Source organism: Euprymna scolopes, chromosome 19 (genome assembly GCF_053919585.1).
Source record: "Euprymna scolopes isolate OS-2025 chromosome 19, ASM5391958v1, whole genome shotgun sequence".
NCBI lineage: Eukaryota > Metazoa > Mollusca > Cephalopoda > Sepiida > Sepiolidae > Euprymna > Euprymna scolopes.
The window spans coordinates 10,248,928-10,273,460 of record NC_136500.1 but is presented as its reverse complement, the minus strand read 5'-3'; the positions used below and the strand labels follow the sequence as shown (position 1 = coordinate 10,273,460).

General features: G+C 35.9%; 1 protein-coding gene across 4 annotated transcripts in view; it reads right to left on the bottom strand.

Moving 5' to 3' along the window:
• The window catches only part of LOC145303406 (protein fem-1 homolog A-like), a 138,062-nt gene extending 115,648 nt beyond the window's left edge, over window positions 1-22,414 (bottom strand). For 3 of the 4 annotated variants that reach the window (XR_013873708.1, XR_013873707.1, XM_080144727.1), the window contains exons 1-2: window positions 22,266-22,414; window positions 14,739-16,171 (exon numbers count right to left, since the gene is read on the bottom strand). Coding sequence is in view for 2 of the 4 variants with exons in the window: in XM_080144727.1 (XP_080000853.1) it covers window positions 14,739-16,171; window positions 22,266-22,269 (1,437 nt within the window). In the remaining 2 variants the exon portion in view is untranslated. Of the gene's footprint in view, window positions 1-13,803; window positions 16,172-22,265 lie in introns of those variants that run through there. The other variant, XM_080144726.1, reaches the window with a different exon arrangement.
• Window positions 22,415-24,533: the final 2,119 nt, after the last annotated feature.

The window sequence follows — 24,533 nt, the reverse complement described above, 5'->3', positions numbered from 1 at the left end:
GTGAAGAAAAAGCTGCTTAAAGGTCGGTAGTACTTGGTGACCAGTAGTCTGAGATGTCGTTTTTCTGTCTCTGTCTGTCCTTGTGGCCATGTCACTAATAAGGGTGCTGGAGGTAAACGTTTTGTCTGGGCTGACGTTATCCGCCTGATAGTCAGGGATCCGAACCTTGGATTAACCACTATGGAGGCTGTCCTATCAGCAGGTGCAAAGTACTGGGACTGCTGTATTGCCATTTGGTGAGTGGATCTGAACCATGCATAAGTCTCTGGTGGGGCCTGTCGATGTCATACTAGTGGGTAATTGTTACGGCTTTACCTTCTCGTATGCTACAAAAAAAAATTCCTGTCTTTTTCTATCTTACTTTCCCTCTCTGTACTGCTCTAACCAAGTATGTCGACCTATTCCACAAATCCCAAAACCTCAACATGAAATATCTCCAGAATAAAAACACGATTAAACCTAGAACCCCATCTTCGAACGTAGACCCCTACTACCAGGTCTCCTTCTCCAACATCAGAGGTCTACGTTCCAACCTTCTAGAGGTTGAAACCCAATTACAGGAGACGAAACTGAACATATTATTTTTAAGTGAAAGTGAAATAGGGCCGACCACTTCCCTAGATGAGTTTATAATTAACGGATACTTTTGTCATGATTTTGCCATTGTTTATGACCTCACTCAGATTGTTCGCGAACCCACCCGTGTGCCCGATACACCCGGTCAATATGCAAGCCTCCCAGACCTTTTTCTCTCAACTTCCCTGAGCTATGTTCATGTTCCGTTCATTCTCTTCTAGGATCCCCCGACCACTCCGTCGTATCAGTTAAGATAAAAGCGAAATGTAAGAAGTCCCCAGACGTACCCCTCCACCGTACTGTATACCGATACTCTATGGCTGACTGGGAAAGCTTCCGTACATTAATATCTGATTTACCTCTGCACTCCATGTTTAAAAAGGAAGTGTCCTCTATAGTATCAGATCTAACCGAATGGTTAATTTTTTTTAATACAATTTTCACCCCAAACAAGGCACAGTGCCACTTTGAAGCAGGGGGCTACTATCAGGGACTTAATTAGCAGGGTCATTATGAAGGGAGATGAGTAGAAAGATGTTTTTTGACATTACACTTGAACTTCTGCATATCGTTGCAGTTAGGAAAGCAGAATCCCGGAAGGGAGTTCCAAAGACCCGCAGTTCTGGGGAAGAAACTATTGGAGTAAAAGGCTTTCTTGCACCTAGGGATCTCTACTGTAAAGGGATGAGACTTAGTAGCTTGTCGGGTTTGCCGGGGGTAGTTACGTCGGGGAGGTACAAGTGTTTGTAGTTCGTCAGAGCATTCACCATTGAAGTATTTGTAGAACAAGCAGAGAGATGCAACATCTCGTCGATGGGACAGAGGCTGAAGCCTAGATGACAGTTCAGGACCTATAAGGTTAGCGATTCTCTTTTGAACCCTGTCCAGGAGCGAGAGACAAGAAGCAGATGCACCCGCCCAGATGTGACAACAGTACTCCATACATAGGCGAATGGTTGCCTTATAGAGGTATAGGATACTGTCAGGCGTAAGTAGTTTTCTAGCACGGTAGAGGCAGCCAACCTTCCTTGCAGCAGCCTTGGCAATGCTCTAAATGTATCTATTCCAGTTAATATTCCCTGTAAACGTTAGGCCGAGGAGTTTAAAAGAAGTACTTTCAGGTAATGTGTTCTTAGCCATTGCTATTGGTGGTAGAAAGGTTTCTTGTAGTTATTGAAGGAAACAAGCTTAGTCTTAGCAGCATTGAATGTGACCAACCATTTTTGTCCCCATTCCACTACGGATTGGAGGTCATCCTCTAGTGTTTCTGCCATTTTCTTGGATATGTGTTCATTTGTTTTCCCCTCATATCTGTTATAGAGAGTGGTGTCATCTGCAAATATACCCATCTCCGAAACAATTTTATCAGGGAGGTCGTTTATGAATATCAGGAATAATAGAGGTCCAAGGATAGACCCCTGAGGTACTCCCGCATTTATGTCGTATTGTTTGGATGTACGACCGTCGAGGACAAATTGTAGGCATAGACCAATTAATACCATCTAAAAAATTCTAACAAAAACCTAACAGCCAGCCATGGTTCTCCCCAGAATGTGCCGCTGCTATCGCGCACAGAAATCACTTTTTCCATAGCTACCAACGTAATAGATGCACTGAGACTAAAGCTGCTTTCATGACTGCCAGCAACCACTGTAAATGAGTAATAAAAAATGCAAGAGAGCTATATGCCCAGTCTGTTAAAGCCAAGGAAGCTGATCAGCAGCTTGGTTCCCACCAGTTTTGGCAAATAACAAATAGGATCCTGAACAGAAGTGTGCGTTCTATCTCAACCATTATCAATGGACCAGAGGTCATCGCGTCAGCGTTAGAAAAGGCGAAACTATTTGCAAAGAACTTTGCAGCTAATTCTACCCTATGCGACGAAGGCCATCAACTCCCCATATTTCCTCCTATAACACAGAACAAGCTAGGTAACATACAGATATCCGTGCATGAGATCGCTAAGCTAATCAAGAGCCTAGATTCCAGTAAAGCAATTTGCCATGATGGCATCCCAATTATAGTGTTAAAAAGCTTCAACCAGAACTTGCTCCCATACTTACGAAACTATTTAAGCGCTGCCTTAAGGAGAAGTGCTTTCCAACTCCCTGGAAGACCTCATCAGTTTTCCCTGTATTTAAGAATTCAGGTGATAAGTTATCTCCAGCTCAGTACAGACCAATAAGTCTCCTGTGTGTTATGAGTAAATTGCTGGAATCCATATTAAATAGAGAAATAGTCAACCACCTTAGCAGGAACAACCTCCTTAGTGACACACAATATGGTTTCCGCTCTGCAAGATCTACCGCAGATGTGCTGACGGTTATATCTCACAGGATTAGTGAATCTCTTGACAAAGGCTTCCTTTCTAGGGCAATTGCTCTTGACATATAAAAAGCCTTCGACAAGGTATGGCATAAGGGTCTACTTCGCAAGATTTCCAGCTACGATATAACTGGAAATGTTTTCTCAATCATTAAATCATTTATCTCCGATAGGCTCATAAGAGTAGTGGTAGATGGACAAAAATCGGAGGCCTGCAATATAAATGCTAGAGTTCCTCAGGGGTTAATCCTGGGCCCAACTCTCTTCCTGATCTATATCAATGACCTCCCTAAACACATAATTAAATCATTCATTGACATCTATGCTGATGACACGACCATCTACGGCAACACATCAAAGGCTGTAAATGACAAAGTTCTCTCTGATTCTCTCTCCTCTGATCTCGAGCGCGTGGTTCAGTGGGGGAAGACGTGGCTGGTTACCTTTAATGCATCCAAAACCAAACTCCTGTCCTTACATCATCAACGCTCTGATCCCCATCTGGCATCAATTGTGATGGGTGGCTCTCGTCTGGGTGAGGCCTCGTGTTTTGACAAGCTCCTGGGTTTGACCTGATCTGAAATGGAACACGTACATCAAGTCTGTTGTCAAGGTCGCTGGAAAGGTGGTGGGATCCTTCTACCGTCCCAGAAGATATCTAACTACTGATGCAATTCTCTATCTATATAAAAGCCAAGTACGTCCAAGGATAGAATACTGTTACCATATCTGGGCAGGAGCTGCTAAAAACAGCTGTTACAGAGAGAGAGAGAGAGAGAGAGAGAGAGAGAGAGAGAGAGAGAGAGAGAGAGAGAGAGAGAATGGTAAAAGATGATGCACTATGCAGCCGACCTAGTTGATGACTTGGTCAAATGGGTTTCAACGAATCTGTGTTTTGTTATTTGGAATTTTGTTGTTAGTGAGATGGGACTTTGTGATTGCTTATAGGATATTTTTGTATTTTTTAATTTATTATTTTTATGTAATTGATGTGTTGTCAAACGGTATTGTGCAGAATTTTCTTGTTCTTTGACATGTATTTTTTTTCGCAGAATGGGGAGGTGGAATCTTTGCTTGTGGGGTCTATTGAAAGAATGATTAATAAAAGAAAGAACGTGTTGTTAATTAATTAATTAATAATCATAATAGTAATAATAAAATTGGGAAAAAGAAAGGAAATAAGATTTAAACAGTGTAATAAATAATAATCATAAAAAAAAGTTTCGGAAGAGTCAAAGGTTCAGTCGGTATTAATTTCAATTTTCGAAATGTAGAATAAATGTTCTATTCGACATGAGTGACGTTTTGACCATATAAGTAAGGTAGAAAAAAAGGGATAAATATAGGGTTAAATAAACTAGATGAGGAAATGAAAGAAAAAAGTGGGGCGTGAATGGAATTTAATTTCTGTGGCAAGCATGTTAGAATTTTGGAGAGGTGTTGAATTACATGGGTAGTTATTAACTTCATTATTCTCGAGAAGTGATTCGAATTTTATTTTTTTTATCGTGATTTCTATTGATTTCGAGTAGAATAACCATGGAGCAAGTTCGAGTACTTCATGTGTGGAAATCCGATGTTTTCCGTGTTACGCTTTGAAGAAGACGGACGTTCTTCCATGGTCTCCCCCCTGGGGAGGGGGGAGACGAACGCTGACGTGTGTGAAGAAGAGCCCACACAAGAGATTTCACTTTACACCTGCTGCAGAACCTCTGGGGAAAGTGAAATAAAAAACTATAAAACCATTTCATCGTCTTGGAGTGATAAATCTTCGTCAAACAGGTATCAAGTCTCCCTCCAGGATGAGAAATTGCCAGATGGTTCAACAGCGAGAACAGAGGTAGGTTCAGAAATTACATGTCGCACACACGATTCCCTTTATGATAATCAAACACACAACCATTTATATTAGAGACAATCACACGGAATCTTTCTTATGTTATATAGAAAACGTAAAATGTGCCCCTAAATGAAGAACTCTATATAACATATTCAAATGTAACGAAAGCTCAATTTGGTCCCCCTCAATGAATTCAAAATGGCGCCCCCAGGATGATAACCCTAGTGAGAACTCGATGATGAGAATATATAACATATTCGTTTTGGTGCTCGTGACTAAGTCGCATCACCGATGCGATAATCGAACCTGTGTTTAAGAAAATACAACGTGGAAGCATGGAGATTTAGTGTAAAGAAGAAAGAAATAGACTAAAAAAAAAAAAGAAAAAAAAGGACAAGAAAAACAATAAAATGTATGGAAAAAAAAAAGAAAGAACAGTAAAAAAAAAAAAATAGAAATCAACACACACACAACGTAGGGTCCATTAAAACTCTAGGCGAATTAGAAAAATAATTAAGAAAAAAAAAGAAAAAAAGAAAAGCAATACACACGTACAACCTTTTCACGAAGAAAGAAAATGAAGACATACAGACACACAGATGTAAAACTTTATATATAGAAAATAGTTAAAAAAATGTTTATCGTATTGGGAATTGGCTCGTTATGAACGAAGAAAAATATCACTTAATGTCAAAATTAGAAGGGAAAACGAAAAATGACCTTATTTTGTAAATTTTTAACAACAGCCAGTGAGAAAACCAAAAGGATAAACATGTCAATCAAAAATATGTGTTATGAATATTTTGTGTCATTTTTAAACTGTGAACTAAGCGTAACTTTTAAGGAAAAACAATATGTACTTTTGATGAAAAACAATGGATAGGTTCTGAAATGTGATTTTTTTTTCATTAATTGTACGATTTTATTTCTTAGGAATTTTTTTTTTCTGACATAGACAATTTTAGTTCCATCGAGTTGTCTGAGACTTTATAAGTGAGTCGTTTTATTTTATTTTAGAAACGACTGTATTTTAATTGTAAATGTCTAGGTATTTTTTTGTAAACGACTGTGATTTTTCTTTAATTTTGAATTCTGTGGAATGGGAAAAGATGATGCACTATGCAGCCGACCTACTTGATGACTTGGTCAAAAGGAGTATCCACGAATCTGTGTTTTGTTATTTGGAATTTTGTTGTTAGTGAGATGGGACTTTGTGATTGCTTATAGGATATTTTTGTATTTTTTAATTTATTATTTTTATGTAATTGATGTGTTGTCAAACGGTATTGTGCAGAATTTTCTTGTTCTTTGACATGTATTTTTTTCGCAGAATGGGGAGGTGGAATCTTTGCTTGTGGGGTCTATTGAAAGAATGATTAATAAAAGAAAGAACGTGCTGTTAATTAATAATCATAACAGTAATAATAAAATTGGGGAAAAGAGAAAGAAATAAGATTCAAACAGTGTAATAAATAATAATAATAAAAAAAAAGTTTCGGAAGAGTCAAAGGTTCAGTCGGTATTAATTTCAATTTTCGAAAAGTAGAATAAATGTTCTATTCGACATGAGTGACGTTTTGACCACATAAGTAAGGTAGAAAAAAAAGGATAAATATAGGGTTAAATAAACTAGATGAAGAAATGAAAGAAAAAAGTGGGGCGTGAATGGAATTTAATTTCTGTGGCAAGCATGTTAGAATTTTGGAGAGGTGTTGAATTACATGGGTAGTTATTAATTTCATTATTCTCGAGAAATGATTCGAATTTTATTTTTTTATCGTAATTTCTATTGATTTCGAGTAGAATCAACATGGAGCAACTTTGAGTACTTCATGTGTGGAAATCCGATGTTTTCCGTGAAGCTATGTGTCTTCAAGGGAGGTTGCGCTTACCGACTTTGGAAAAAAAAAGTTTTTTCTGACATAGCAGTAAACGGAATGTATTCTGTCCAGCGTGAGCGAATCTAGTTGTAATCAACTTCAGGGAGCAAATGAAATGCCCTCTGACATGGTGTAAGGGGCATAGGGGGTGCAATGGCTGACGTAGCCATTATGTTACGAATCGCTCAAGAGAAGATGAATGAAATATGTATGCAAGTACTTAGGAAAATAAAATGTTAGCCTATTGTGAATTAAAGGTACCAAAATTAAAAAAAACAAAAACATGCTGGGTGAATTTAATTGGTATCATTAAATTAAATTATTTTGGAATAGATTTGGTTGGTTTAGTTATATTTTAGGGACGTTTAGCGCGTAGTTGCATTTTTTTCATGAGAATTACAAGGCGATTAGGCTGTAGAAAGCAGTTTTTTTCTGTTGTTTTACTTTTTTTTTATAAGCCACGGTATTGTCACAAATTAGAAAATTTGGCAGGGGAAATACTATTTTAGAGTAATGAGTACCCTGTTAAAACAATACTAGTGGTTCCAGTGAGTTGGAAGATGCCACGTAGGCCCAAGCAACGGCAATAAGTCTTGTCCAACAAAAGTCTGGCGTGCGAGGTCGCGATAATTCCTCAGGGTACGGAGCGACTGGACAGTCGGTACCAAGCCTAATCACGGGGAGATAGAAGAAAGGGAAAGATGCAGATTACGTAAGGGACAAGATAGAGCCTTATTATTTTTTTAATTTTTTTAGAGGAATGTGTGAGGGATATCTGGGTTGGAATCTTGGGACTTGCTGGGAATGCGGAAAAATCACAAAGGGAAAGCTACTTAGTTAGAAATCGATGCGCAAGTAAGCTTTGGCGCATTAGTTAGGGAGTGATGATTCCGTATCTTGTCGGGTTCCAGGAAGTCAAACAGGCTCCGAGTGAATCAGTGTGAAGGCGTATCTTGGCTTAGATCAACCAAGGGAGTTAGTAGAAGAGCTTTGTGAAGTCCCGAAGTAGTAGATCGAATAGAACAAAGCTCCAGTAATAGGACCACTCAGAGAAAGACGTCAGGGCATTACAGTAAAGGAAAAAACTGGGACTTAGGCCTATGTTGAAAGTCGAGAACGCGAGTGGGATGGTTGGGTCGGTAGAGCATCAGACTTTTAATCTGAGGGTCTGGGGTTCGAGTCCCCATGCGATAAAGCTACCACCAACATGGAGCATCCGACGTTCTGGTCGTAATTGAGATGTGCTGGCCCCATTTCGAAAAAGTGATCGAAAATGGAGTCTCCATTTGTTTGGCCAAGTGGTCCAAATAAAGAGCAGAGTCAGTGGAAAATATCCAACAATGCGACCGCCTAGACAAGATGTATATCTGCAAAGCTGTATCTTTGTCTAACTTGGAAGCAAGTTAATGTCGAGGAGAGACTTTCGAGAAGCAGCAGAAGGGTTGATAGTATAGTAGAAGAGTACTGGTGCCTGATATTTCTTGGAAAAGGGGTGAGTCCGGAAAGTGAAAAATAAAGATGTACTTCGGACATAATTATTTTTTTTAGTTAATTAGTTATTAAAAATGTATGGCTTGCCATACATTTTGATAAAAAAGGGGTGAAGGAATGTTAACGAGCATCTCTCCCCCCTCTCTGGCTTTCTTGCTCTTTCTGTTTTCTCTCTCTGTGTCTCTATAAGAGAATAGAGAGGGGAGAGAGAGAGAGGGATAGAGAGAGAGAGAGAGAGGTGAGTAAACGTGGAGGTAGACACGTTTACCAGAACCAAAGGTCAGCTGACCAAATTACGTATGTGTGACGTGGTTGGCTAGATCTGTGAGATTTGATTTGAGCTTTGAAGAAGACGGACGTTCTTCCATGGTCTCCCCCTGGGGAGGGGGGAGACGAACGCTGACGTGTGTGAAGAAGAGCCCACACAAGAGATTTCACTTTACACCTGCTGCAGAACCTCTGGGGAAAGTGAAATAAAAAACTATAAAACCATTTCATCGTCTTGGAGTGATAAATCTTCGTCAAACAGGTATCAAGTCTCCCTCCAGGATGAGAAATTGCCAGATGGTTCAACAGCGAGAACAGAGGTAGGTTCAGAAATTACATGTCACACACACGATTCCCTTTATGATAATCAAACACACAACCATTTATATTAGAGACAATCACACGGAATCTTTCTTATGTTATATAGAAAACGTAAAATGTGCCCCTAAATGAAGAACTCTATATAACATATTCAAATGTAACGAAAGCTCAATTTGGTACCCCTCAAGGATAACGTCGATGATTGAATATATAACAATTCCATGTATATTTTTAGCAGTGGGTTTGGGATATAAAGTTGGTCCCGGAAATCGCTGATACAGTTTAGTATTTTGACATTAGATTATTTCATGTATGTTTTTAGCAGTGCGTTGGGGATATAAAGTCAGTCCCGGAAATGGCTGAAACAGTTTACGATTTAAGCATTACTTTATTTCATGTATATTTTTAGCAGTGGGTTTGGGATATAAAGTCAGTCCCGAAAATTGCTGAAACAGTTTACTATTTAGACATTACATTATTTCATGTATTTTTTAGTAGTCGGTTTGGGATATAAAGTCGGTCCCGGAAATGGCTGAAACAGTTTACTATTTAGACATTACATTATTTCATGTATTTTTTAGCAGTCGGTTTGGGATACAAAGTCGGCCCCGGAAATGACTGAAACAGTTTACTATTTAGACATTACATTATTTCATGTATATTTTTTACAGTGCGTTGGGGATATAAAGTCAGTTCCAGAAATGGCTGAAACAGTTTAATATTTAAACATTACATTATTTCATGTATATTTTTAGCAGTGGGTTTGGGATATAAAGTCGATCTCAGAAATGGCTGAAACAGTTTACTAGTTAGACATTACATAATTTCATGTATATTTTTAGCACTGGGTTTTGGAGATAAAGTCAGTTCCGGAAATGGCTGAAAAAGTTTACTATTTAGTCATTACATTATTTCATATATATTTTTAGCAATGGGTTTGGGATATAAAGTCGGTCCTGGAAATTGCTGAAACAGTTTGCTATTTAGACATTACATTATTTCATGTATATTTTTAGCAGTGGGTTTGGGATATAAAGTCAGTCCCGGAAATCGCTGAAACAGTTTACTAGTTAGACATTACATTATTTCATGTATATTTTTAGCACTGGGTGTTGCATATTGGTTTTTATTAAGAGAGTCTTATTAAAAGATGCTTTTTCTTAGTGAGAGATGCTTTTCTTAGAGAGAGATGCTTAGAAGGAGTCTTATTACAGTGAGGGATGTTGAAAGACTCCGAGAGAGAGATTGTTCGTTTATAAGAGACTTAGAGAGATATGTATGATGGAAGAAGAAGAAAGCTCTTTGAGTGAGGACATATTTTTCAGACAGTTTGGACATGATGATGTTGAGACGTGTATGTAAAGACATATAACACAAATATATAATACAATTGGAATTTACCTTTGTATAAGAATCATAAACACAAGACGAGCTTTACAAAAAACACTTGATGGTTTATTCTTCACACGGCCGTGATTCCATCATCAAGAATTCAAAGTTTCACATTTTTTTCTTGAAGTGACGTCTCGCTCCTAGACGACTGAATCTCTCTGAGTTTTCTCACTGACTCTAACTCTAGCAAGTTTTTCTCTATCCCGAGAACTTTCTATTTTCCGTGACGTCATACACATGTTAAAACGTGTGCCTTCTTTCCCGTGTTATGGACATACGTGCCCAAAACTTTTCCTATTTCTACAAAAGGAATTTTAACCTATATTCAATATGTTAAAAACATTATCTTATAAGCTGCATTCTTTCAATTTAAAATTTCATAATAAACTTGACAGCTCACATTCTTTCCTTGAAATATTTATCTATATTCTAAACAAATGTTTGCTTTACATTTTTAAATTCTCACACGTAATCTATTTCTAAACCCAGATTACGAGGTTCGAATTTGTCTATTGCTATTTCATTTTCATTTTAAACTAAATTCTCCATTTTTATACTTATATGAAAAGGGGACAGCCCTTATCATGTAACATGGGTTGGGGATACAAAGTCAGTCCCGGAAATGGCTGAAACAGTTTACGATTAAAACATTAAGTCGAAGTTATTATTTAAGTAAGGGGGAGCGACATAGTGGGTTAAAGCTATGAAAATTATTGTCGAAATTAGTAACATATCCAAGAATTAATAAAAATGATGAAATGTGAGTTACTTGATTGGTGTGTTTGTAATGATATAATAAGCCCAGACAATATATCAAATATATATGAATAGGAAGGAGCGACATAATGTGGGTTTTTAATTATAAAAATTATTGTCGAAATTAGTAACATATCCAGAATTATGAACAAAGATTAAATGTGAGTTAATCGAGTGTGTATTTATAATAAAATAATCAGCCCAGAAAATATATCAAAGTAATTATGTAAGTAATTGAGGGCAATTAGGATGGTTTAAATTATGAAAAATAATTGTCAAAATTAGTAACATATCCAAGAATTATGAAAAATGATAATATCTTATTTAATGTATTAGTGTGTTTGCAATGAAATAATCAGACCAGACAATATATCAAAGTTATTATTTTAGTAAGTGGGGCCATGATGTGGGTTAAAATGATGAAAAATGATTGTCGACATAAGTAACATATCCAAGAATTATGAAAAATGACACAATGTGAGTTAATTGATTGGTGTGTGTGAAATGAAATAATCATCCCGGATAATATATCAAAGTTATTATGTTTGTAGTGGGTGGTTGATAATGTGGGTTAAAAATATTAAAAATAATTGTCGAAATATGTAACATATCAAAGAATTAAGAAAAATGATGACGTGTGAGTTAATTGATAGTTATGTGTTTATGAAATAATCAGCCCAGAAAATATATCAAAGTAATTTTTAGTAAGGGAGGGCGACAAAAATGGTTTCAATTATAAAAAATTATTGTCGAAATTAGTAAGATATCCAATAATTACGAAAAATGACGAAATGTGATTTAATTGATTGGTGTGTTTATAATAAAATAATCAGCCTAGACAATATATCAAAGTTATTATATAAGTAAAGGAGCAGAAAATAATGAAAAAATATTGTCGAAATTAGTAACATATCCAAAAATTACGAAAAAATGATGAAATATTAGTTAATTGCTTGGTGTGTTTGTAAGGAAATAATCAACCTAGACAATATATCAAAGTTATTATTAGTAAAGAGGGAAGGGCGAAAATGTGGGTTAAAATTATGAAAAATGATTGTCGAAATAAGTAACATATCCAATAATTATGAACAATGATTAAATGTGATTTCATGCATTAGTGTGTTTGTAATAAAATAATAAGTCCAGATAATATTTCAAAGTTAATATTTTATTAAAAGAGGGCGATACTGTGGGTATAAATTATGAAAAATGATTGTCGAAATTTGTAACATACCCAAGAATTATAAAAAATAATGAAATGGGGGTTAATTTATGAGTGTGTGTGTTGATTGATGTATGTGTTTGTAATGAAATAATCAGCCTAGAAAATATATGAAAGTTATTATTTTAGTAAGGTGTGCGATATGGTGAGTTTAAATGATGAAAAATTATTGTCAAAATTATTACTATATCCAATAATTATTAAGAAAAAAAAAATGATGAAATGTAGTTAATTAATAGTTGTATTTTTTATAAAATAATCAGCCGATACAATATAGCAAATTTACTATTTTAGTAAAGGGAGGCGCGATAATGTGGGTTGAAATTATGCAAAATTATTGCCGAACATAGTAAAATATTCAATAATTATGAAAAATTATAAAATGTGAGTTAATTGACCAGTGTGTTTGTAATGAAATAATCAGTCCATGAAATATATCAAAGTTATTATTTTAGTAAGGGGGCAGTACAGTTTTAATTTAAAAAAAAAACTAGAATATGATTGAGCCTTCATTCATACTGAATAGAACACTCACAGCATGCCCAGCAACAATATATTGCATAGGAAAAATGCTGCTGTGGGATTTCCACAGGTCCCGCTAGTTATTATTATTATTATTATTATTATTATTATTATTATTATTATTATTATTATTATTTATAATAATGTTATTATTACTATTATCATTAGTTGCTATTATTATTGTGATTGTTATTTTTATTATTATGATTGTTATTATTATTTTTAATTATTAATATTATTGTTATTTTTATTATTATTGTTATTATTATTATAATTGTTATTATTAATGTTATTACAATTATTGTTATTATTGTTATTATTGTCATTACTATTTCATTATTGTTATTATTGTTATTGTTATTATAGTTATTATTATTATTATTATTATTAGTAGTAGTAGTAGTATGTTAGTTAACTTCGCAGTGTTGTGATGTTTTAACCGTTTGTGTTGCACCCAAGAGGACATTTGCTGTGTCAAGCAGAACTGACGTCGGGTATACGGTGATGTTGTACATGAATGCCAAGGTGTTCAACTGTTTCTGAAGATGAACTATTATTATTATTATTATTATTATTATTATTATTATTATTATTATTATTATTAATATTACTATTATTTACTTATTGAATTATTTTATTAATTCACTATCGGAGTGAACAAACGTTGCCTGGGATTAAATGCTGTACTCTTTGTTTTTTCACATCTAGTCGGCCATATTATATTTTTCTTTATTTTTTTACATTTTATATTCAATTTGGGGAGAGATGCCGAAAGATATACTCAGATATACTTAGAAGAAAACATTAAAACGGATGAGACACAAAAGACTTTTACTGTAATCCCAACCCTGTCGTCCAAATGAAAAAAACTGTTTAAAGCAGTAATATGTTACAAAATAAAGAACAAAAACAACACACACATATACATAAAAAATCAATAAAAAACAAATAAAAAAATCTTACAAAAAATGTTTCCATTATTTTACAGTAAATATTTGTGAAATAGGTTGATTTTTTTAATATGATATTAATAATATTTTTGTCGTTGAAAATACTATACTATTACTATTTTTCTTTTCATTAACTCATGAAGTTTTCGATTTACGTAAGTGTCCTGAATATGCCGAGGGAACATTACGGAACAACGGATCGTTTGATTCGTGAGTACTTAATTGCGATTAATTGAAATAAATGACGGTAAAGTTTTATTCTTTTTAATACCAAGGAAGTACGTTCGTGTTTCTATTCTTAACTTTAGTTCAATTTACAAATAACGAATAATGACGAATTCCCTTTTATGTTTCTCAACCAGGAACGGAACCATCACAACGGAAATTTCACTCCTGGCGATTATCAAAGTTTTCCATTCAGTTATTACGCAATTAATGGCGATATATACCGCAAAACGTCTATAGACATTTGTAACCTTTCGTTTCCGTCTCAACTTAGATATCTGTCACGTCATGTTGATTGACATCTCTTCGTTTTCTTCCACTTTGACTAATTACCTCATACATAATCTTCAGATCATCTACTATTTATTTTCATATGGATTGATTTATTTCCGATTCTACGTGTCACTTTGATTCGTACTTAGTTCTACCCTTGCCAAATTTAAAAATAGCTTATGAAATAGGTATTCGACATAGGGTAATCTATAATATAACACTATTCGATGAAAATTGAATATACTTATTCAAGTATAATTGATTATATAATTTAGGGAGGTTTATCGGGAACAATTATTTTTTCTATAGTTTTTTTTTTAATAATTTCAATGTAAGTCAACAAAATAGCCTATATCCTTTGGTATAGTACTCGTATAAGGAATTTGATATTTCTTTAGGGCTTTTGCCGCCATACATTGCAATGTGTAGTATCTTAAAGGTTGGTTTAGAATGCCACTATGTCGAAGGTATTCCAGGGGACAGTAACCAGAATTGTTTGGAAGATCGACATGGCAGCCGTAGTCAAGAAGGCACCTCAGCGTATCCGGTTTTTGGTCACATAAATGGCGATGGATAGCATAATGGACAGCTGTGTTACCCAGCTCATCTTGCCAGTCAATATTCGCTCCACACTCTATCAATGTTTTTAAAAGTTTTGGAGAGAGTTGCAGACGAATTGTTAAGTGAAGTAAGCCTACCTGGCCCGGGCCTTGCGGTTGACGTCGGATCAAGTTGTAAAGATGAACATTCATCAGAGTGTGTTGCTCTTCGGTAAGATCAAAGGAGAGTGTATAATCGAGTTGTGACAGGATCTGGATCAAATAAGTTTGAACATCCGATGATTTTTTTTGACGCTCGTTAGGATTAAGAGAATCCACGTAGTCCATTCCAATCTTGCTTAAATAACGGGTGATACTACACGTGAGATTGTGAGCATGTTCGATATCATAGTTCCTGGTTTCTATAAGATTAATGACCATGACCATCACCATTCTGACGATTAAGATGAGGGTGTCTGGCAAAGGATCGAGATGGGTTGCGTAGAAAAGAAACAAGCACTTTAGTAGTACCATCGCTGGTTCCAACTCAAAATGGGAGAAATGATGCAAAACCTTTTCTGCAAAAGAATTGCAAGTGTCTGGATGTTCAGGCCCGAGAACCCTTAATTGAATAAGTAATGCTTGTGACCACATGGATTCGAGCTCAGTTGATATTGCGTTTAGTTCATTCAGAGTTTGAAATTCTGTACCAAGCGGAATTTCCACAGATTGATGAGGGAAAATTTTCGGAAATAGATTATACTGGTTTCGTATCTGCAAAGCCTTTGTCCAATAATATTTTGTTAAGTTTAAATCAACCTTTCGAAATTTGGTTCCTAGCAGCTCGTAGGCGTTGGCTCTCGATTCGCTCGTATAGCGATTCGTAGCGAGCAGATATTCCACTAAGACAGGTTTGCAGTTTATAACGCTGAGTTCAAGAGGCGTGTTTAGTTTAGGTCCAATACGGAGGATGTCGGCCCCGTATTCGATAAGGAGCTTTACTGAGTCTACTGTTCCTTTCCGTATGGCAAAGTGTAGCGCGTCTTTCCCTTTATTGTCAGTCTGGTTAACTTGCGCCCCATGACTGAGTAACACTTGACATATCGTTGCCGAGTGTATCGAGTACATGAGACATGTTCTTCCTTTACAATCGGGTGTATGTATATTGGCCCCGTGTTTGATGAGGTAACGCACCGTTTTCACGTTACGGCAAGCGATACTGACAGCAGTCCTCCCACTGCTACTGCGAGCATTCACATTGGCGCCATGTTTGAGTAAACTGGCCACAACATGAACGAAATACTGCGCGGCTGCTACCCACAAGGCAGTGCATTTAATTATTTCATAGTATCCGGTTTGTTCAACGTTCGCTCCACATTCTTCGAGCAAATAATTCACTAATTTTAGGTTACCGATGAGTGCCGCTTCAAATAAAAGAGGGCGCCTGTTTACTTTCAGGAGAATGATCTTTTTTCTGTATTTTAGGCTGTATCCGTCTAAAATGGTTTTTACCTTTCTCGTCTGTTTTTTTCTGGTTAGATCATTGAGGAACTGGGCAACTTTCCGTCTCTCTTTCAGCGTATTGATATCGCCTGTTATTCCAATTAAATGCAATGAATCGGAAAGAGAAAAAGAAAGAAGTATTTAGAATATAAGAAGTATATGATCACGTTTAGAACAGTATAAGACGAGAATTAATAATGCCACTTTTTTTATTAATATCGTCCACGTTATTCATGCTAATCTGAATTTCTTATTGAAAAATCTGTCAACATGTCTCCATTTTCGACGCCTTTCTTATTAGACAAAAAACGACCTACTTGCTCATCATACTCAGGAGAAATGGGCCACCTTTCACGCGCCATAAAAAAAGGTCCATTTATATGAATAGGCGACAATATTTAGATTCAGAGAAACGTCGAAACATTTTACACAATCCACGAAGAACCCTACGAATATTAAAATAAATGCTTTGTGTAATGAAGTGTAATCGATCCCAAATGTGATCTGAATATTGACAGAGAAAATATTGGTCAGCAAATGGACGAGATTAGCATAAGAATTAAAGTCAAGTTCATCTTGACCAACTGACCCTCCTATCTCACTATGATGCTTGACCACACCTTGAGCATATAAAATTTTGAATGCACTACACATCGGATTCTGAAATTCTTGCGTATCTATTGTATTAATTGGAAATAAGTGTACCATTTGTACAAGCACATTGACAACTCCTTACCGGCGAAAATATGAAAAAAAAATCCAGCCTAAATGCCGTTAAAGGAACCGAAATAAATTCGTGATGACTTATATACAATCTATGTAATCTGTATGAATAACATTTTGTTGAGGCTGAAGTATAAGCATTTGATAGCGACATTATTAAAAATAAAATGAAATTTCTAACTTTAATGCGAGTTGTCTTCTCTCTCATAAAAAAGCGAATACCTTCAAATGGTGTAAGGCTTGCCGCAAAGTCCAAAGAAAGTGTATGAATAATATGATGTTCAAGTTGGACATTTTCTGTAGCATTTCGCCACTCGTTAATATCTGTACACTTACCCCGTTGTGAAAATTTTCAGTTCTTTTTTAACAAGTAACTTTCCACTTTTTTCCTTTCTTGTGCATAGATTTTAAGTCTTATATATGCATATATACATACGGACGTGTATATATATATATATATGCTCGCCGCGTCGAGAACATAACGAACATAATAGCATTAAAATAAATCTTATCGTATTCAACTAAAACTACCTTAATAACCGTTTTGTTTATATATATATATATATATATATATATATATATATATATACGAAACAGCTGCTAGTTTTCCATTTAAATTTTTTTTAGTTTGTGTTTCTGAAAACTTTTGTCGTGGAATATTTGATATTTCAGTAAATATACCCCCTTAACACAAACACACACACACATGCATACATACATACATACATACACGCACATACATACACACACATATATGGTAAATTATAAAAATAAATTTATCGCAATTGAAGTACACAAACACTTCTGCAAGTTTTAAAATTACCACTTGCCAAGGACAGAATGCCAATAGAGGATGAGGGTTAATGAATGTACAATGTTCACTGGAACAACAGTGTAGTAATTATTAGTGGTGAAAATTTGGTATAATTTCATTATTCAGGGACCCGTTCAATGAGAAGTTGTTTATATTGGACGAAGACAACCATATTGTAGTTGGTTGGAAAGCAGGTCAGCGGAATAGAGTTGCACAGGCGGGCGGTGCTAGAAAAGAAGCTTTTTTCATGAAAAAAGAGAGTGGGAGAAAATGTTGGTAGTAGTTGTAGCTAGTTGAATGGTTTTGTGAACGTTTGCCAAGAGGAACTATATATTTGAGCTCAGACAAGCCATTGCTTTGAAAATGACGATAGAACAGAGACCGGCTTGAGACATCTTTTCTGTTAGAAAGAGGTTGCAGGGAAAGGAAAAGGGCATCACCTGGTATGTTTCGAAGTCGGTTTTGAACTCAAGGCATGATAGGTGCTCCGAGATGCTCCTGCTCAGATGTGACAACAGTACTCCGTCATAGGATTACTTGGCTCTTATATGAAAAAAGGGTTACATCTACTGGAGCGATAGAACGATTGAACTATTTTTCCGGAGATCTTGGTGACGGATTTGATCATTTTTTGTTTTCAATATAAGAGTTAGTAAATATCTGTAAACAGTGAGTATGCAATATGGCCGACGCATATGCGTTATTATAAGTTTTTTATATCCTAAAAAAGCTTTAAATAGTTTACCTTACCAATTCCCATCTGGATTTGGATAGGATTAAACTAAACTATGTTTACTTTCTTTTAATCTTGAAGACAATACCAGCTAAATCAAAGTAAGGGGAAAACATTCAGAGACTTTGTTTTTAAGGTTCAAAATTCGCTTCGAAGACGATGCCTTTTTCTCCTCTTGCCAACCTCTTTTTCCATAGAAGAGACGTTGCGAGCCTGGTTCTGCAATATATATATATATTTTACAGGGGAATCACCACTTATCAAGGCCCGTAAGCCACTCGGGGATAAGGGTTATTTTGTGTACAATAATCAATGGGATAATATCGTAGTAATAGTTGGTATTGGAGATTTGATAAAGCGTCTTACTTAAGGGGGCGATTAATCAGGAATTTGTTTATGTTGGACTTGAAGACGTCCAAGTTGTAGTCAGGTGGGAAACAGGCAAACGGAAGAGAATTCCACAGGCGTGCGCTTCTAAGAAAAAAGCTATGTTCATGGAATCTACGTTTTGATTTAGGCACAGATAAAGAGTGGGGGAAATTACTTAAAGTGGTTTTAGCTAGACGGGTGTTTATCATGAAGGATTGGCGATGGGGGACCAGAGATTGGAGCTCGGAAGAGCACTTGCCATGGAAATAACGATAAAACAAAGACAGTCTCGCAACCTCTCTTCTGAGGTTTCACGGTAGAGAAAAGGGCATCACCCACTAACCCACGAAGTCTATTTTGTACTTTGTCAAGGCAGGATAGGCTGTTTTTTGAAGCTCCAGCCCAGATGTGGCAGCAGTACTCCATCTTTGGACGTATTTGGCTTTTATAGAGATAGAGAATTGCATCAGTAGTGAGATATCTTCTGGAGCGGTAGAAGGATCCTACCATTTCCCAACGGCCCGGGCAACAGACTTTATATACCCGTTCGATTTCAGATCAGGAGTAAAGGTCAAACCCATGAATTTGTCAAAACATGAAGCCTCCACAAGGCGAGAGCCATCCATTTCAATTGATGCTAGATGAGGAACAGAGCGTTGATGATGTAAAGTTAGGAGCTTGGTTTTAGATGCATTAAAAGTAACCAGCCATCTCTTCCTCCCCTTAACGACGTGCTCAAGATCAGAAGAGAAGGAATCAGGGAGAAATTTGTCATTTACGGCCTTTAATGTGTTGCCGTAGATGGTCGTGTCATCAGCAAAGATGTCAACGAATGAATTTAGTTGTGTTTTGGGAGATCATTGATGTAGATCAGGAAGAGAGTTGGGCCCAGAATGGACCCCTGGGGGACTCCAGCATTAATACTGTGGGCCTCAGATTTCTGTCCATCAACCACTACTCTTATGAACCTATCAGAGAGACATGATTTAATTATTGAGAAAACATTTCCAGTTATACCGTAGCTGGAAATCTTGTGAAGTAGGCCCTTATGCCAAACCTTATCAAAGGCCTTTGATATGTCAAGAGCAATGGCCCTAGAAAGGAAGCCTTGGTCGAGAGATTCCCTAATCCTATGGGATATAACCTTTAGCATATCAGCTGTAGATATAGTAGAACGGAAACCATATTGCATGTCACTAAGGAGGTTGTGCCTGCTGAGGTGGTTGACTACTTCTTTATTTTATATGGATTCCAGTAACTTACTCGTGACACACAAGATACTTATTGGTCTGTACTGAGAGGGGGATGATTTATCACCTGAGTTCTTAAATACATGGCATACTAACGAGGTTTTCCAGGGTATTGGAAAGCATTTCTCCTTAAGGCAACGCTTAAACAGTTTTGTAAGTATGGGGGCAAGTTCCGGTCGAAGCTTTTTCAACACTATAATTGGAATGCCGTCTGGGCCAGTTGCTTTACTGGAATCAAGGTTCTTGATTAGTTTGGCGACCTCGTGCACAGATATTTGTATGTTGGATAGGGTGTTGTCTGTTGTAGGAGGAAATATGGGGAGTAGATGCCCTTCGTCGCAGAGGGTAGAGTTAGCTGAAAAGTTCTTGGCGAATAGTTTGGCCTTGTCTGATGCTGATGAGATGACCTCAGGTCTATTGATGATGGTTGGGATGGAACGCACGCCTTTATTCAGGATCCTGATTGCTATTTGCCAAAACTGGTTGGAACCAAGCCGCTGCTCAGCTACTTTTGATTTGACGGACTGGGCATATAGCTCTCTTGCATTTTTTATTACTCTTTTACAGTGGTTGCTGGCAGTCCCGAAGGAAGTTTTATTCTCAGTACATCTATCACGTTGGTAGCTATGGAAAAAGTGATTTCTGTGCACAATGGCAGCGGCACATTCTGGGGAGAACCATGGCTGGCTGTTAGGTTTTTGTTGGAATTTTTTGATTGTATGAATCGGCCTATGCCTACAATAGACCATTCGGTCAGATCTGATACTATAGAGGACACTTTTTAAACATGGAGTGCAGAGGGAGATCAGATATGAATGTACGGAAGCTATCCCAGTCAGCCATAGAGTATCGATATACAGTACGATGGAGAGGTACGTCTGAAGACATATTACATTTCATTTTTATCTAACTGATACAACTGTGTGAACGGAGGATCCCAGGGGAGATAGGACGGAACTTGCACATAGCTCAGGGGAAGTTGTGAGTAAAAGGTCTAGAAGGCTTGCATACTGACTAGTAGTATCGGGCACCCGGGTGGATTCATGAACAATCTGAGTGAGGTCATAGGCAATGGCAAAATCATGACAGAACCTCCCCTCATCATCTGTCTTATTTGAGCGGGTCAGCCATTCCACATTATGGGCATTGAAGTCACCGCAAATGTGAATGGTAACCAAAGGATGAGCAGACAGGATGAAGTCAATTTTCTCAGATATATTCTTAAGGACAGCAACCCCGCTGTTGTGCGGGCGATAGAGAGCAAATATGAATGCGCTGGTGTAAGCAAGTGCAACCCAGAAGCACATATAAGGCAAATTAAGGTCTTCTCTAGAGATATCTCTACCACACGGGAAGTCATCTTTAATGTAGGCGCATAATCCATGCCTATGGCGATCTTGGAGGTCAGATTTAGATGTTAAGTTGGAGTATCCTTTTATCATGAACTCATCTAGGGAAGTGGTCGGCCCTATGCCAGTTTCGCTAAGAAAGAATAAGTCCAGTTTCGTCTCCTGTAATTGGGTTTCAACCTCTGGAAGGTTGGAACGTAGACCCCTGATGTTGGAGAAGGAAACATGGTAGTAGGGGTCTACGTTGGAGGATGGGGTTCTAGGTTTATTTGTGTTTTTTTTTTGGAGATATTTCATGTTGAGTTTTTGGGGTTTGCGGAACAGGTCGACAGACTTGGTTAGAGTAGGACAGAGAGGGGAAGAAGAGAGAGAAAGAAATGGCACTATGGTCCCACTAATGCCAAAATTTCACAAAAGCTCTCGACTAGCTAAAACCACTATCAACAAATTGTTCAACTCCCTATCTCTGTTATAATCTAATTGCAAGTTCCATGAAATGAGCGTTTTTCCTATGATTGTCCGCCTGTGAAACTCTTCCGCTAGCATGCTTTCTGACTAACTACAATATAGTTCTCTTCAAGTCAAATATAAAAAAAATCTTATTGAGCGGTCCACGTAAATAATCTACTTTTACCCAATTTTCGTCATCTTACACGCATTAACACTTATCCTCGAATGGCATTCAGACCTTTATAAGTATTGACTCCCTGTAAATATATTATCTAAATGAAAGTAACTTTAGACAATTAAACTTTAATGCGTTTAGCAAAAATTATTTGTTGTATATTTTGCTTGCTTCAGATGGCTTGGCTTTAAACTAAACTGCAGGATTGCCTATACAGTTTATGAACTTTTGAAGGAAATCAACGAGGAATAAAAAGTGATCATGATTAATATTCAACAGGCAACATTTCTTATTATTTTAATTATATAAGTATTACATACCCATTCTGTCTTCTTCTAGGTCAATGTTGAATATATATAACGCTTGTTACGCGAAAAGACAAATTAGTAAATTACAGAGAAAATATTCGAAATTACGTCAAAAAGTTTGATTTGACAACTTTTGACAATTTTTAAAAAGTGAAGCTCATTTTGTGACATCATCAATTTTGAAGTAATTATATACATATATATATATATATATATATATATATATATATATATATATATATATATATATATATGAATAAAAGAAAGAGGTAAACGTAAAAAAACATAACTCTTATCCAATAAACTATCAAGATATAATAAGCTCTTCATGGATTAATGGAGAAAATAAATATAGAAAATAAATGATATCCGTTCAAAGCCAAATAACTTTATTTAATCATCAACAAATGAAACCCTCTTTAGACCATAGCATTTCAAAGCTTACTGCTTACCACCAGAAAAAAGAAAAATTGCAAGGCGATATATACATAAAAAACGTGCATAAGAACATTAGTCTAGAAATACAAACTAACCAATATACTATAGGAAACTAGAGACATAATAGAAAGTTAATATCAAATAAATAGAAGAAATATTCAATAAAAAACACAAAGAAAAAGATAAAGATGCAACAGGATATAATAAAGCATGCGATAAAAATATACTATAAAAATCAAAATTAAAAATTAAAAAATAGACATAACATTAATGATGAAAAATAATAGTCTAAATTTCATCAACAAAATATAATAGGGTCCGGAAAGTAAAAGTGTTATGCAGTAAATCTCCAAACATAATTCTCTAGATCTATGATAAATATCTGGGTTAAAAAACTTCCCCAATGATTACATAGTTCGATATATTCTGTTGTGGGAAAGAACTCCGGCAAAGTGATTAATAAAGAAGAAGGAAATTCAATAAAGAAAGATATTCAATACAAGAACATAATATATTTTTCATCTTAAAGAAGGTTAGAAACGTATTTTTACTTTCGGTTTCAAATCTGATATAAAGGGACCAGTTTATGATCGAAAAATATTGGATTCTCTTCAACTTCTGTTTAGATCTGGTTCTTACCTGTAGAGTTTTCTGCTTTGACCTCCTAACATAACAATTAGTTCCTATTTACAATGCCTCCCCACGGGGAAGAGTTAGACACCAGGGCCGTTTTTTAATGTGGAGAAAAGGAACAAAAAAAATGTCTCGGTCGTGAAGGATTTCTCATCCACTGCGAGAGAACAAAATATTGAAGTGCAGCATCTGAAGAACATATACTACACTTTAATATTGGCCAAAGGGCAAATCAAACAATTAGTTTGCGTGTTTTATTTTGATACGTGGGATCAATGTGCTGAAAAATGCTTGAGTACGACTGAGTTTTGTTGCCGCCTGTGGGGAAGAAGAATTAGAATAATCATAAGACGACAATTCATCAAATTGTACAGTGAAGCGAAGCAGTAGGTGTGTCAGAAACATCGTGAAAAATATTGAATAATTCGACCCCATGTCCTTCCAAGCTTATAACTACTCGAAAAATGTAATTCATACCCTAATTTTTTTTTCAATTAAAGGAGCAAGGACCGCGGTTTCATTAAAAAAATACAAACAACGTAGTTAAAAAAACGGGTTTTAAACTTCGGACTTTACTGGTAAATTTCCAAAAAAGTGTTCTGTTTTTTTTGTTTTAAATTAGAATATATTATTTATTGATTTTTTGTCTTTAATTTGTGATATACAAACCTATAAATTTATTATTTACTTTTTAATAGACATTTCAAAATGGGGTGAATTAAAAAAAACGTTTGTCTAAAATATTATATTCACTCTATTAGAAAGAGCATAAAATTTCACATTGACCCTGAAAATATCGTAAAAATTGAATCAATAGAAAAATTTTGATAGATTTTTAAAGTTTTAAAATTGAAAAATACTGAATTCGTAAAATTCAATTAATTTCATTACTGTTTAAAAATATTTCTATTACTTTTTATACAACTTTAATAGTTTATTTTGGAAGTATAATCCATATAGAAAATAAATAACACACTGTTAAAGAGAAATTACGAGTTTTTTTATATTTTATTCGCAATTTCGTGTTAGGGGTATCAAAATTTCATACAAAAATTCTGATACACCTAGTTGCCTCTGATTGACTATGGTAAGGGGTGCTTCTAAGGACATCGATCATTCGATTCACATACCTTGGGTATGCCATGGTACCTGCAGAATGAAGTATCGTAAATCCTTATACAAGGATATTGAACGTAGACTTATTTCTTC